Source organism: Chiloscyllium plagiosum, unplaced genomic scaffold (genome assembly GCF_037043375.1).
Source record: "Chiloscyllium plagiosum isolate Xiang-an unplaced genomic scaffold, Cpla_swu_hap1 HiC_scaffold_14, whole genome shotgun sequence".
Classification (NCBI taxonomy): domain Eukaryota; kingdom Metazoa; phylum Chordata; class Chondrichthyes; order Orectolobiformes; family Hemiscylliidae; genus Chiloscyllium; species Chiloscyllium plagiosum.
The window spans coordinates 5,529,138-5,544,119 of NW_028270152.1; the positions used below are offsets into that span (position 1 = coordinate 5,529,138).

The window sequence follows — 14,982 nt, forward strand, 5'->3', positions numbered from 1 at the left end:
TGAGGGTGGGGATGGAGGGGAGGGGTGTGTGGGAGTGAGGGTGGGGGATGGAGGGGAGGGGAGTGTGGGGGTGAAGGTGGGGGATGGAGGGGAGGGGAGTGTGGGGGTGAGGGTGGGGATGGAGGGGAGGGGAGTGTGGGGGTGAGGGTGAGGATGGAGGGGAGGGGTGTGTGGGAGTGAGGGTGGGGATGGAGGGGAGGGGTGTGTGGGAGTGAGGGTGGGGATGGAGGGGAGGGGTGTGTGGGGGTGAGGGTGGGGGATGGAGGGGAGGGGAGTGTGGGAGTGAGGGTGAGAATGGAGGGGAGGGGTGTGTGGGAGTGAGGGTGGGGATGGAGGGGAGGGGTGTGTGGGGGTGAGGGTGAGAATGGAGGGGAGGGGTGTGTGGGAGTGAGGGTGGAGATGGAGGGGAGGGGTGTGTGGGGGTGAGGGTGGGGGATGGAGGGGAGGGGTGTGTGGGAGTGAGGGTGGGGATGGAGGGGAGGGGTGTGTGGGAGTGAGGGTGGGGGATGGAGGGGAGGGGTGTGTGGGGGTGAGGGTGGGGGATGGAGGGGAGGGGTGTGTGGGAGTGTGGGTGGGGGATGGAGGGGAGGGGTGTGTGGGGGTGAGGGTGGGGGATGGAGGGGAGGGGTGTGTGGGAGTGAGGGTGGGGGATGGAGGGGAGGGGTGTGTGGGGGTGAGGGTGGGGGATGGAGGGGAGGGGTGTGTGGGGGTGAGGGTGGGGATGGAGGGGAGGGGTGTGTGTTGGTGAGGGTGGGGATGGAGGGGAGGGGTGTGTGGGAGTGAGGGTGGGGGGATGTAGGGGAGGGGTGTGTGTTGGTGAGGGTGGGGGTGGAGGGGAGGGGTGTGTGTTGGTGAGGGTGGGGATGGAGGGGAGAGGTGTGCGGGCGTGAGGGTGGGGGATGGAGGGGAGGGGTGTATGTTGGTGAGGGTGGGGATGGAGGGGAGGGGTGTGTGTTGGTGAGGGTGGGGGATGGAGGGGAGGGGTGTGTGTGGGTGAGGGTGGGGATGGAGGGGAGGGGTGTGTGGGGGTGAGGGTGGGGGATGGAGGGGAGAGGTGTGTGGGGGTGAGGGTGGGCGATGGAGGGGAGGGGGTGTGTGTTGGTGAGGGTGGGGATGGAGGTGAGGGGTGTGTGGGGGTGAGGGTGGGGGATGGAGGGGAGGGGTGTGTGTGGGTGAGGGTGGGGATGGAGGGGGAGGGGTGTGTGGGGGTGAGGGTGGGGATGGAGAGGAGGGGTGTGTGTTGGTGAGGGTGGGGATGGAGAGGAGGGGTGTCTGTTGGTGAGGGTGGGGATGGAGGGGAGGGGTGTGTGGGAGTGAGGGTGGGGGATGGAGGGGAGGGGTGTGTGTTGGTGAGGGTGGGATGGAGGGAGGGGTGTGTGTTGGTGAGGGTGGGAATGGAGGGGAGGGGTGTGTGGGGGTGAGGGTGGGGGATGGAGGGGAGGGGTGTGTGGGGGTGAGGGTGGGGGATGGAGGGGAGGGGTGTGTGGGGGTGAGGGTGGGGGATGGAGGGGAGGGGTGTGCGGGGGTGAGGGTGGGGGATGGAGGGGAGGGGTGTGCGGGGGTGAGGGTGGGGATGGAGGGGAGGGGTGTGTGTTGGTGAGGGTGGGGATGGAGGGGAGGGGTGTGTGGGGGTGAGGGTGGGGGATGGAGGGGAGCGGTGTGTGGGGGTGAGGGTGGGCGATGGAGGGGAGGGGTGTGTGTTGGTGAGGGTGGGGATGGAGGTGAGGGGTGTGTGGGGGTGAGGGTGGGGGATGGAGGGGAGGGGTGTGTTTGGTGAGGGTGGGGATGGAGGGGAGGGGTGTGTGGGGGTGAGGGTGGGGGATGGAGGGGAGGGGTGTGTGGGGGTGAGGGTGGGGGATGGAGGGGAGGGGTGTGTGTTGGTGAGGGTGGGGGATGGAGGGGAGGGTGTGTGTTGGTGAGGGTGGGGGATGGAGGGGAGGGGTGTGTGGGGGTGAGGGTGGGGGATGGAGGGGAGGGGTGTGTGGGAGTGAGGGTGGGGGATGGAGGGGATGTGTGTGTGGGGGTGAGGGTGGGGATGGAGAGGAGGGGTGTGTGGGGGTGAGGGTGTGGATGGAGGGGAGGGGTGTGTGGGGGTGAGGGTGGGGATGGAGGGGAGGGGTGTGTGTTGGTGAGGGTGGGGGTTGGAGGGGAGGGGTGTGTTGGGGTGAGGGTGGGGGATGGAGGGGAGGGGTGTGTGTTGGTGAGGGTGGGGGATGGAGGGGAGGGGTGTGTGGGAGTGAGGGTGGGGGATGGAGGGGATGTGTGTGTGGGGGGTGAGGGTGGGGGATGGAGGGGAGGGGTGTGTGTTGTTGAGGGTGGGGGTTGGAGGGGAGGTGTGTGTGGGGGTGAGGGTGGGGGATGGAGGGGAGGGGTGTGTGTTGGTGAGGGTGGGGGATGGAGGGGAGGGGTGTGTGGAGTGAGGGTGGGGGATGGAGGGGATGTGTGTGTGGGGGTGAGGGTGGGGGATGGAGGGGAGGGGTGTGTGTTGGTGAGGGTGGGGATGGAGGGGGGGCTTGTGGGGGTGAGAGTGGGGGATGGAGGGGAGGGGTGTGTGGGGGTGAGGGTGGGGATGGAGGGGAGGGGTGTGCGGGGGGTGAGGGTGGTGATGGAGGGTAGAGGTGTGGGGGGGTGAGGGTGGGGGATGGAGGGGAGGGGTGTGTGGGAGTGAGGATAGGGATGGAGGGGAGGTGTGGGGGTGAGAGTGGGGGATGGAGGGGAGGGGTGTGTGGGGGTGAGGGTGAGGATGGAGGGGAGGGGTGTGTGGGAGTGAGGATAGGGTTGGAGGGGAGGTGTGGGGGTGAGAGTGGGGGATGGAGGGGAGGGGTGTGTGGGGGTGTGGGTGAGGATGGGGGGGAGTGGTGTGTGGGAGTGAGGGTGGGGATGGAGGGGAGGGGTGTGTGGAGTGTGGATAGGGATGGAGGGGAGGTGTGGGGGTGAGAGTGGGGATGGAGGGGAGGGGGTGTGGGGGGTGAGGGTGGGATGGAGGGGAGTGGTGTGTGGGGGTGAGGGTGGGGATGGGGGGAGGGGTGTGTGGGAGTGGGATAGGGATGGAGGGGAGGTGTGGGGGTGGAGTGGGGGATGGAGGGGGGGGTGTGTGGGAGTGAGGATGGGATGGGGGGAGGTGTGGGGGTGAGAGTGGGGGATGGAGGGGAGTGGTGTGTGGAGTGAGGATAGGGATGGAGGGGAGGTGTGGGAGTGAGGATAGGGTGGAGGGAGGTGTGGGGGTGAGGGTGGGGGATGGTGGGGAGGTGTGGGGGTGAGGGTGGGGGATGGTGGGGAGGTGTGGGGGTGAGGGTGGGGGATGGAGGGGAGGGGTGTGGGTGTGAGGGTGGGGGAGCTGACTCCTTCAGCCTCGAGGGAGCCCGTTCCAGGCTGATGTCACAGAGCATCTGAATGGTCAGCGGAAATCCGGAAGTTTCTGCCCCTCCCCCCTCCATGACTCCAGTGGAAGAAGGGGGGGCTCAACTGAAAATTTCAAATCTGAGGTGGGGAGGTCTCTGTCGGGTGAGGATATTAAAGAGATATCAAGCAAGGCTGAGACCATGGATCAGCCCTGGGGCTGAATGGCCTCCTCCTGTCCCTATATCGCAGCTCAAGGCGGAGGGGTGTTTAGGCTAAATGGGCTGCTCCTGTTCATATGCAAGAGGATCAAGAGGGGCAGAATGGCCTGCACTGGATTCAGTGCAAGCAGTTTGAGGGGCTGAATGGCCCCCTGCACGGAGGTTCAAGGCAAGGCTATTCTGAAGTTGGACCATCATGTCTATAAATCACCAAAGAGCGAGCAATGAATTTGTCAGAGAGTCTTTCACAGAGTCTGGGCCTCCGTTTAGTCAGGAACCAGCTATGCCTGTTGTAGTATTTCTTCGGCACGATGAAGGGTGTCCATACATTTCCCCTGAGATAGCTCCCTCCTTGTCCTACCCACCCCCCATCTCTGTAACCTCCTTCAGCCCTCAACCCCGTGTACTGTCTGCTAGTTCTGCCCTCTCTCACACAGTTTTAACTCAGCCACTATTGATGGTCACGCTGGCGGAATGCTGTCTAAACAGTACTGCCTGTTCCTCCTTCATTAACACTGCCTTTTGACCAAACCTTGGTGAAGTAACTTCAGGCATTAGTGCGGTCTTTCCTGGAGTACTGTGTACAATGCTGGTCATCCTGTCACAGGAAGGATATTAATAACTGGGAGAGGGATTGAAAAGATTTATCAGAGTGTTGCTGGGAATGGAAGGTTTGGGTTATAGGGAGAGGCTGGAACTTTTTTCAGTGGAAGGTAGGAGATTCAGGGGTGTCTTTAATAGAGGTTTATAAAATCAGGAGGGTCAATGGGAGTTGTCTTTTCCCTAGGGTGGGGGATTTGAACACTTGAGGGCACATTTTCAAGGTGAGGGGAGATAGATCTTAAAAAGATATGAGGGACAATGCTTTTACACACAGTGTGGAACAAAGGTCCAGAGGAAGTAGTCCATAGAGATACATTTATAATGTTTAAAAGACATTTGGATAAATACATGAATGGGAAACGTTCGGAAGGATATAGGGCAGGAGCAGGCAGGTGGGACAGGTTTAGTTTGGGAACATGGGCTGGATGGGCTGAAGGGTCTGTTTCTGTACTGTGTGGCCCTGTAACTCCTTGCAACTCAGTGACAGATTTTAATTGCTCGTGTTTCTGTGAAGCACTTTTGTTTTGTGAGGTTTTTATCCACATGAATATAAATTGTTGCTGTTGTTCGGCAGACTTACTGAGAACCTTCTGAGCAGCTGCCTCAGGCACAGTGAGATGTTGCAGAGGGATAGAGAGAGTCCGGCAGATAGATTGGAACCTGAACTCCAGGGTTGGACCTTGGCGGAGGACTCTGAGAGTGACGATGAGCCTGAGTACAAGAAACAGCTGTACAGGCAAGTGGGGGGGTGGGCTGGGGCAGCGGTACAAACATCCCCATCTCTCAATCATTATCAGATGGTGGTTTGGCTATGGAGCTTAATTCACCAAAGTGTTACCACATCGTAGGGCTGCTCTGTTGCGCCTAACACTACGGGCAATTTAGCACAGTCAGTTCACCTGACCTGCTCGTCTTTGGACTGTGGGAGGAAACCAGAGCACCCGGAGGAAACCCACGCAGACACGGGGAGAATGTGCAAACTGCACACAGACAGTCACCCAAGGACTGGAATTGAACGCGGGTCCCTGGTGCTGTGAGGCAGCAGTGCTAACCACTGAGCTGCCCCTGTTATTAGAGAGAGAGAGAGAGTGAATGGAGGTGGTTTGATCTGCAGGTCAGCATACCTCAGGCAAGAGGACAGTCCTTCAGGGTAACCTCAGCCAGTGCAGGGATTGAACCCAAGCTGTTAGTGTCACTCTGCATCACAGATCAGCCATCCAGCCAACTGAGCTAAACGGACTTCCATCTCTCCCTACCGGAAGAACACCCCTCTGGTCTGGTAAGACGTGAGTCATAGAGTCTTACAGAATGGAAACAGACCCCAACTCAGACACTCAAAGCTCTGAGCAATGAAGGGAAAAGTATGCGAAATGCTTTCTTAACCCCCCTATCACCATGTGACACAAATGTTATAGCTGAACCCATAGGTCTGTCTGTTGTACAACACTGCTCAGAGCCCTATCATTAATTGTATCAGCCCTGCCCTTGTTTCTTCTATCAAAATGCAACACCTTGCCTTTACCAATAGACAATAGGGGCAGGAGTAGGCCATTCAGCCCTTCGAGGCAGCACCGCCATTCAATATGATCATGGCTGATCATCCTCAATCAGTATCCTGTTCCTGCCTTATCCCCATAACCCTTGATTCCACAATCTTTAAGAGGTCTATCCATCTCTTTATCCAAATTAAAACCGATCTGCCACTCCTCAACCCACTGCCCCAGTGGTTGGAGATGTCCCATCTACCTCCTCAGGGGGGTGTAAAGAATCCTGTGCCCAGATTCCTCCCTGGAACCCTGGGTCAATATTTATTCCCTTAACCAGTGTCACTAAAACAGAGACACAGACAGGAGTTTCTGGAAAAGCCTGAGCTGAAAGGTGAACTCTGATTTCTCTCCACAGATGCCGCCTGACCCTGAACCGAAATTGCTGGAAAAGCTCAGCAGGTCTGGCAGCATCTGTGGGAGAGAAATCAGAGTTCACGTTTCAGCTCAGGCTTTTCCAGTAATTCCTGTTTGCGTCTCGATTTACAACATCCACAGTTCTCTCGGTCACCGAAACGGACTTGGCTTGTCATTAAAACACGCGCACTGTGTGTTTTTGTTTGGGATCTTGCTGTGCACATATTGGTTTGTGCCGTTGCCTGTGTGTCAACAGTGACTCCCTTCACAGCGTGCCTCTCACTGGCCTTTGACACATCCTGGTGTTGAGAAAGGTGCTATACAAATTGGATCATTATTCCCTCTCTGAGCAACCTGCTTGAAACAGAAGGTGATATCTCCCCCAGTCCCACCACTGTCACCCTCCCCTCACCAAACCCCCCTTGCTGACCACCCATCGCCATTGCTCCTTCTGCATGCCTGTTGAAGATTGCTGTGACCCCTTTAAAGGCTGGGTCACTGCTGGATTCATCTTCCTCCCAGACAAGCAGCGTGGAGCCCGCGGGTCAGTGGGGAATCGGGAGGAGTCTCTGGTTTCATGGTGAGAGTTGAACGGTGATAACCTATTGTGGCAAAGCCATTCTGAAGCCACCAAGCGAGTGGAGAATCCAACCCAAAGTCCGTACATAACGCTCATCTCTCTCCTGAAACAAAGCGAGTGTTTACAATGCCATCCTGTGTGCTTTCAGGAGAGTTTATCCTGGACTTACCTCTGAGAGAAGAAAGATTAACAGCAGGACAGGGCCATTCGGCCCAGTAAGTGTGCTGCACCATTCAATATGATGTTTCGCATCAGCACTGGTCTCCTGCTTGCTTTCCCTGTCCCCTAATTCCAAGCAGATGTGCCAGGCTTAAATGAATTCAGGGATGGAGCAGCAACAGTTTTAGGGCGGCACGGTGGCTCAGTGGCTAGCGCTGCTGCCTCACGACGCCAGGGACCCAGGTTCAATTCCAGCCTCAGGTGACTGTCTGTGTGGGGTCTGCACATTCTCTCAGTCTCTGCGTGGGTGTGCTCCCGTTTCCTACCAAAGATGTGCAGGTTTGGGTGGGGAGGCCATGGGAAATGCAGGGTTACAGGGGTAGGTCTGGGTGGGATGTTCTCTGGAGGGTCGGTGTGGATTCGATGGGCAGAATGGCCTGCTTACACGCTGTAGGGATTCTGCGATTCTAAGCTTTCTGGACGAAACAATTCCAAATATTCACAACCCTCTGAGGGGAGAGATTTTGACTCATCTCAGTCCGTAATGATTAGCCCCTTACCCTGAGTCAGTGCCCCATTGTTTTACACTCCCCAGCCCTGGGTAGGGAAGGCAAGTGGTAACAGCTTGTCAAGGTCTACCCCCATCAAAACTTCATGGTCTGGGATTCAAACAGAATACCAGACCATCTTGTAAGGTTCAGAGAGCTCAATCCATTCACAAAAGGTAAGCCTCTCTCTCTTTCCAATCCCTCGGCAGATGCTGGAAATCAGAGTCTAGATTAGAGTGGTGCTGGAAAAGCACAGCAGGTCAGGCAGCATCTGAGCAGGAAAATCGACGTTTCGGGTAAAAGCCCTTCATGAAGAAGACATTCCTGATGAAACACCGATTTTCCTGCTCCTCGGATGCTGCCTGACCTGCTGTACTTTTCCAGCACCACTCTAATCTAGACTCTTTCCAATCCCAGCTGACCAGATGAATCAAAGTCTCCTGTCGTGTTAAAAGTTCTCCACCCAACCTCCCGAATGTACAAGTGGGGAGGCCAGTATTCCCTGATAAACCCAATCACAGTTCTACAGGATGGAGCCGGCCTGACATTTTCCTTGTATCTCCATAGCCTCTTCAGCCCCAGCCTGGCTGATTCCTTCCTTCAGCCATTGCACACAAAGCCAATGATGAACCCCAATATTCAACTGCTCCAGGAAAGTGTGAGAGGTGAGTGACTGCACCCCTCAGGGACTGACCCTCCTATCAGCACAGGCCTCGTTAAAAGAAAATAGATTCTCACTGAATGGTCATTGGTGGCTGGGCCCAGTATTTATTGCCTGTCCCTAGTTGCCCCTTGAGAAGGTGGGGATTAGCTGCCTTTTTGACCCGCTGCAGTCCATGTGCTGTGGGTAGACCCACAATGTCCTTAGGGAGGGAATTCCAGGATTCTGACCCAGTGACACTGAAGGAACGGTGATATATTTCCAAGTCAGGATTGTGAGTGGAGGGGAACTTGCAGGGGATGGTGTTCCCATGTATCTGCTATCCTTGTCCTTCTAGATGGAAGTAGTCGTGGGTTTGGAAGGTGCTGTCTGAGGATCTTTGGTGAGTTTCTGCAGTGCATCTTGTACATCGTACACACTGGAGCTACTGAGTGTCGGTGGGGGAGGGGAGGGGGTGTTTGTGGATGTGGTGCCAATCAAGCGGCTGCTTTGTCCTGGATGACATTGAGCTTCTTGAGTGTTGTTGGAGCTGCCCCCATCCAGGCAAGTGGGGTGTATTCCATCACACTCCTGACTGGTGCCGTGTAGATGGTGGACAGGCTTTGGGGGGTCAGGAGGGGAGTTACTCGCAGCAGGATTCCCAGCCTCTGACCTGCTCTTGGAGCCGCTATGATTCTGCGGTGAGTCCAGTTGATCTTCTGGTCAATGGTATCATCTGTTGATGTGGGTTTTCAATGATGGTGTTCTCTGGGGTTTATTGTCCTGGATGAGGTGAGGGGTCTTGACCCAGTCTGTTCAAACCCAATCTTCCAGGGAGAAGCTTCCCCGGAAGGTCACATCTCTGAACACGGAGTGTGATGAGGATAAAGAGGGTGGAGTCAACAGTGGGGTCTGGTCACTCAGGAGAGTGTACACAGCGAGTCATCGTGACCTGGGACACACTGCCTGGGAAGCAGACTCAATCCTAACATTCCAAAGGGAATTGGGTCGATAAATGAAGTGTCTCAAGAGCGAGGGCAGGTGGTGGAGGGCATTGTGGGAATGATAGGAATCTTGGAAATGCTCTTTCACGGAGCCATCGCAGGCATGATGGTCAGAATGGCCTCTTGTTTCCATGGTAACAAAGGTTGGGTGAGCAGAGGGGGTTAGTGTGTTGATTGGAGAGTTGTTGCTGCTGGCATGGGTTGTTATTGGTTGGTTACTCCGAGATCCTCAATGAGTCAGCTCCGCCTGTCGCCTCATTTGTCCCTCCAGGTCACGTGACTGCTGACAATCTGTGGCACACCATCAGAGAAGGTTCCAGAAGGCAGTGGTCCCTGGCCTGCTCACAGCACCTGCAGGTAAAAGAACTGCAAGAGTGAGTATGGGGTGAGGCCATTCAGCCTACTGCTGTTCATCCTACTCCTAACCCGTCGCGATCCACATCATCAGGGAACCTCCCCAACTCGGACCAATCCTGCCTCCTCCTGGAGACATGGACAATTGTTGGGAGTCAGCTCTGTGACCCTCCCCCATATAGACCCCTCCCTACTCACACCCCAACCCTCTTCACCACTGAGGAGGCAGCATCCACTTGTTGGATTGTCAGAAAAGACAAACTGTTGATTGGTTTAGCTCCAGACAGATTGTCAGTCACCTGGTCCATGACCAAACCAACATGGCTGCTTTGTCTGAGGCTGCAGTGAGGATCACTGAGGGCGGCTTGGTGACAAAGCAGCCAACACCAAGCTACCGCCATCGAGACAGGAAGGTCAGAGGTGACATGACACTGGGCTATCGTCCAACAGGTTTATCTGAAACCACAACATTTCACAGTGAACTCCGTCTGACGGAGGGGCAGTGCTCCCAAAGCTGGTGCTTCCAAATGAACCTGTTGGACTGTAACCCAGTGTCACGTGACTTTGCACATTGTCCACCTCAGTCCAACACCGGGTACCTCCACGCTGGAGAGACGGGAAGGCAGCGTTTGATTCCGGTCAGGAACGCCGCCAACCGCCCTTCACCAGGAGCCAATGGGAGTGAAGGCCAGGCAAAAGGCACAAAATGGTGACTCGCTGTCCCCTTGCTCACATCTCAGGATTTGGCCAAACAGGCAGCAGCTGAGGCTGGGCAGCGGGCATGGTCGGGGCTGGGCAGACTGCGCACCATGGTGGAGATGCAGCAAGGCCAAGCCAATGCCATGCTCAGTGCCAACCCACTGGACGACCTGAATGACAGGACAGGCCGAGAGGGGCCCAGGAGGTTCCTACCATCAGATTTCGTGCCCACTCTGACCGAGGCCCACACCATGGCAACCAAGGTAAAGCTACCGGCTGGGGACGGCACTGCGAGGGGTCAACCAGTGGGGGAGACATCACCCAGAGGGTCAGTGCTGAGGGAGCATCGCACTGTCAGAGGGTCAGTGCTGAGGGAGTGGGCACTGTCAGAGGGTCAGTGCTGAGGGAGTGCCGCACTGTCAGAGGGTCAGTGCTGAGGGAGTGGGCACTGTCAGAGGGTCAGTGCTGAGGGAGTGCCGCACTGTCAGAGGGTCAGTGCTGAGGGAGTGCCGCACTGTCAGAGGGTCAGTGCTGAGGGAGTGCCGCACTGTCAGAGGGTCAGTACTGAGAGAATGCCGCACAGTCGGAGGGTCAGTGCTGAGGGAGTGCCGCACTGTCAGAGGGTCAGTGCTGAGGGAGTGGGCACTGTCAGAGGGTCAGTGCTGAGGGAGTGCCGCACTGTCAGAGGGTCAATACTGAGGGAGTGCCGCACTGTCAGAGGGTCAGTGCTGAGGGAGTGCCGCACTGTCAGAGGGTCAGTGCTGAGAGAGTGCCGCCCTGACAGAGGGTCAATGCTGAGGGAGTGCCGCACTGTCGGAGGGTCAGTGCTGAGGGAGTGTTTCATTTGTCTGCTGGACCTGAAAGAACATCAGAATGTTGAAATGTTGTGGGAGTGAACTGGAAAATTGCATTTTTTTGCTTGATAGAATATATTTCAAGATCTTTTGAAAATGTCCATGTGTTGAATGAGGGCAAATGTCGTTGTCCAGGAGGGAATTTATTGGTGTTCCTCTTGAGGCACTTTCACACACACAGGGTGGGAGAGGTTTGGAACCATCTTCCAGAGACAGCAGGGGATGCTGCATCAGTTGTTAAATTTTAAATCTGAGATAAAGTTTTTTTGTTAAACACGGGTATATGGGTCAAAGGCAGTTGTATTGAGTTAGGCGCATGATCTCACTGAAGGGTGGGACAAGCTTGAGGGGCTGAGCGGCCTCCTCCTGTTCCTATGATCTTATTTCTCAGCTCATTTCCCCACATCCACAGGAACTCAACAGAGAACAGAAATGTGAACCACAGCAGCAACCGACACCAGCTTCACACGGACTGACATGGGACGGGAAACCCTGTCGGTAAGAAACTGGGAGAGGATCCTCTCGGGCAGATTCACAAACTTTCCCAACCCAAGAAACTAGGATAACATCAAGATCAGTTCGTCAACTTTCACTTCAATATTAAAGCTGGCCCTGTCTTGGGAGTATTTGACAGCAACAGTATAGAGGGACCTTTACTCTCTCACTCAGCCCCTGTCCTGGGAGTGATTGATGGGTAAGAGTGTAGAGGGAGTTTTACTCTGTATCTAAGTCCCTGTCCTGGGAGTGATTGATGGGAGACAGTGTAGAGGGAGTTTTACTCTGTATCTATGCCCCTGTCCTGGGAGTGATTGATGGGTAAGAGTGTAGAGGGAGTTTTACTCTGTATCTAAGTCCCTGTCCTGGGAGTGATTGATGGGAGACAGTGTAGAGGGAGTTTTACTCTGTATCTAAGCCCCTGTCCTGGGTGTGATTGATGGGGAACAGTGTAGAGAGAGTTTTACTCTATATCTAAGTCCCTGTCCTGGGAGTGATTGATGGGAGACAGTGTAGAGGGAGTTTTACTCTGTATCTATGCCCCTGTCCTGGGAGTGATTGATGGGGAACAGTGTAGAGAGAGTTTTACTCTGTATCTAAGGCCCTGTCCTGGGAGTGATTGATGGGAGACAGTGTAGAGGGAGATTTACTCTGTATCTATGCCCCTGTCCTGGGAGTGATTGATGGGGAACAGTGTAGATGGAGTTTTACTCTGTATCTAAGTCCCTGTCCTGGGAGTGATTGATGGGGAACAGTGTAGAGGGAGTTTTACTCTGTATCTATGCCCCTGTCCTGGGAGTGATTGATGGGAGACAGTGTAGAGGGAGTTTTACTCTGTATCTAAGTCCCTGTCCTGTGAGTGATTGATGGGGAACAGTGTAGAGGGAGTTTTACTCTGTATCTAAGCCCCTGTCCTGGGAGTGATTGATGGGAGACAGTGTAGAGTGAGTTTTACTCTGTATCTATGCCCCTGTCCTGGGAGTGATTGATGGGAGACAGTGTAAAGGGAGTTTTACTCTGTATCTATGCCCCTGTCCTGTGAGTGATTGATGGGGAACAGTGTAGAGGGAGTTTACTCTGTATCTAAGCCCCTGTCCTGGGAGTGATTGATGGGGAACAGTGTAGAGAGAGTTTTACTCTGTATCTAAGTCCCTGTCCTGGGAGTGATTGATGGGAGACAGTGTAGAGGGAGTTTTACTCTGTATCTATGCCCCTGTCCTGGGAGTGATTGATGGGGAACAGTGTAGAGAGAGTTTTACTCTGTATCTAAGTCCCTGTCCTGGGAGTGATTGATGGGGGACAGTGTAGAGAGAGTTTTACTCTGTATCTATGCCCCTGTCCTGGGAGTGATTGATGGGGAGCAGTGTAGATGGAGTTTTACTCTGTATCTATGCCCCTGTCCTGGGAGTGATTGATGGGGAGCAGTGTAGAGGGAGTTTTACTCTGTATCTAAGTCCCTGTCCTGGGAGTGATTGATGGGGAACAGTGTAGAGGGAGTTTTACTCTGTATCTAAGTCCCTGTCCTGGGAGTGATTGATGGGGAGCAGTGTAGAGGGAGTTTTACTCTGTATCTATGCCCCTGTCCTGTGAGTGATTGATGGGGAACAGTGTAGAGTGAGTTTTACTCTGTATCTATGCCCCTGTCCTGGGAGTGATTGATGGGGAACAGTGTAGAGGGAGTTTTACTCTGTATCTATGCCCCTGTCCTGGGAGTGATTGATGGGGAACAGTGTAGAGGGAGTTTTACTCTGTATCTATGCCCCTGTCCTGGGAGTGATTGATGGGGAACAGTGTAGAGGGAGTTTTACTCTGTATCTATGCCCCTGTCCTGGCAGTGATTGATGGGGAACAGTGTAGAGGGAGTTTTACTCTGTATCTAAGCCCCTGTCCTGGGAGTGATTGATGGGGAACAGTGTAGAGGGAGTTTTACTCTGTATCTAAGCCCCTGTCCTGGGAGTGATTGATGGGGAACAGTGTAGATGGAGTTTTACTCTGTATCTATGCCCCTGTCCTGGGAGTGATTGATGGGGAACAGTGTAGAGGGAGTTTTACTCTGTATCTATGCCCCTGTCCTGGGAGTGATTGATGGGGAACAGTGTAGAGGGAGTTTTACTCTGTATCTAAGCCCCTGTCCTGGGAGTGATTGATGGGGAACAGTGTAGAGGGAGTTTTACTCTGTATCTAAGTCCCTGTCCTGGGTGTGATTGATGGGGAACAGTGTAGAGAGAGTTTTACTCTGTATCTAAGTCCCTGTCCTGGGAGTGATTGATGGGAGACAGTGTAGAGGGAGTTTTACTCTGTATCTATGCCCCTGTCCTGGGAGTGATTGATGGGGAACAGTGTAGAGGGAGTTTTACTCTGTATCTATGCCCCTGTCCTGGGAGTGATTGATGGGGAACAGTGTAGAGGGGGTTTTACTCTGTATCTATGCCCCTGTCCTGGGAGTGATTGATGGGGAGCAGTGTAGAGAGAGTTTTACTCTGTATCTATGCCCCTGTCCTGGGAGTGATTGATGGGGAACAGTGTAGAGGGAGTTTTACTCTGTATCTAAGCCCCTGTCCTGGGAGTGATTGATGGGGAACAGTGTAGAGGGAGTTTTACTCTGTATCTAAGCCCCTGTCCTGGGAGTGATTGATGGGGAACAGTGTAGAGGGAGTTTTACTCTGTATCTATGCCCCTGTCCTGGGAGTGATTGATGGGGAACAGTGTAGAGGGAGTTTTACTCTGTATCTAAGTCCCTGTCCTGGGAATGATTGATGGGGAGCAGTGTAGAGGGAGTTTTACTCTGTATCTAAGTCCCTGTCCTGGGAGTGATGGATGGGGAGCAGTGTAGAGGGAGTTTTACTCTGTATCTATGCCCCTGTCCTGGGAGTGATTGATGGGGAACAGTGTAGAGGGAGTTTTACTCTGTATCTATGCCCCTGTCCTGGGAGTGAATGATGGGGAGCAGTGTAGAGGGAGTTTTACTCTGTATCTATGCCCCTGTCCTGGGAGTGATTGATGGGGAGCAGTGTAGAGTGAGTTTTACTCTGTATCTAAGTCCCTGTCCTGGGAGTGATTGATGGGGAACAGTGTAGAGGGAGTTTTACTCTGTATCTAAGTCCCTGTCCTGGGAGTGATTGATGGGGATGGTGTGAATTGTCTGACCTACAGCTTCCTGATGGATGAGGATGTTTCAGCCATTGAACATTCCGCGTGGTGGAGACACTTAAACGAAGAGAAACAGCTGGAACCCCCACTCGCAATGACAACCCAATTCTCCTTAAAAGACGCCTTTCCAAGAAACTCCGAACAACTCTGGCCTTCAGTTTATGTCTGTCTCATTAAAGAGCATTAGTCTGAGTTCTGATGGTGTTGTTCCACACTCACCCCCTTGTCTTACTGGGGATGGTCATCATCAGATAGTTCCAAGTCTCGGTGCAAACCGTGTTTGAGTGTTAACCCTTGAATATCGGAATGAGTCTGAATTGTATAGACAGTGATGATGTAGCGGAGCTGGTGTTGGACTGGGGTGGACAAGGTCAGAAGTCAGATGACACCAGCTTATAGTCTGACAGGTTTATTTGAAATGACCAGCTTTTCGAG

The 14,982-nt window shown here is 54.4% G+C and overlaps 2 protein-coding genes across 2 annotated transcripts in view; both read left to right on the forward strand.

Annotated features, from left to right (window-relative positions):
* The window catches only part of LOC122547519 (phosphatidylinositol 4,5-bisphosphate 3-kinase catalytic subunit gamma isoform-like), a 39,167-nt gene extending 34,410 nt beyond the window's left edge, over window positions 1-4,757 (forward strand). Inside the window, exon 9 of the mRNA XM_087994569.1 lies at window positions 4,738-4,757. Within this exon, the coding sequence (XP_087850695.1) occupies window positions 4,738-4,757 (20 nt within the window). The remainder of the gene's footprint in view (window positions 1-4,737) is intronic.
* On the forward strand, window positions 4,738-14,739 carry LOC122543818 (uncharacterized). Its single transcript, XM_043682620.2, has 6 exons — window positions 4,738-4,899; window positions 7,919-8,016; window positions 9,267-9,352; window positions 10,090-10,311; window positions 11,315-11,400; window positions 14,551-14,739. Exons 1-6 carry the CDS (start codon window positions 4,781-4,783, stop codon window positions 14,732-14,734), a joined length of 795 nt encoding a protein of 264 aa, XP_043538555.2. The 5' UTR covers window positions 4,738-4,780; the 3' UTR covers window positions 14,735-14,739.
* The last annotated feature ends 243 nt before the right edge of the window (window positions 14,740-14,982 follow it).

Bases quoted from the DNA above. Each gene is read 5' to 3' on its own strand.
- LOC122543818 (XM_043682620.2), top strand. From the start codon at position 4,781: ATGTTGCAGAGGGATAGAGAGAGTCCGGCAGATAGATTGGAACCTGAA. The intron at 10,312-11,314 runs GTAAAGCTACCG...CCACATCCACAG, and splicing joins CCCACACCATGGCAACCAAG to GAACTCAACAGAGAACAGAA. The intron at 11,401-14,550 runs GTAAGAAACTGG...TCTGACCTACAG, and splicing joins TGGGACGGGAAACCCTGTCG to CTTCCTGATGGATGAGGATG.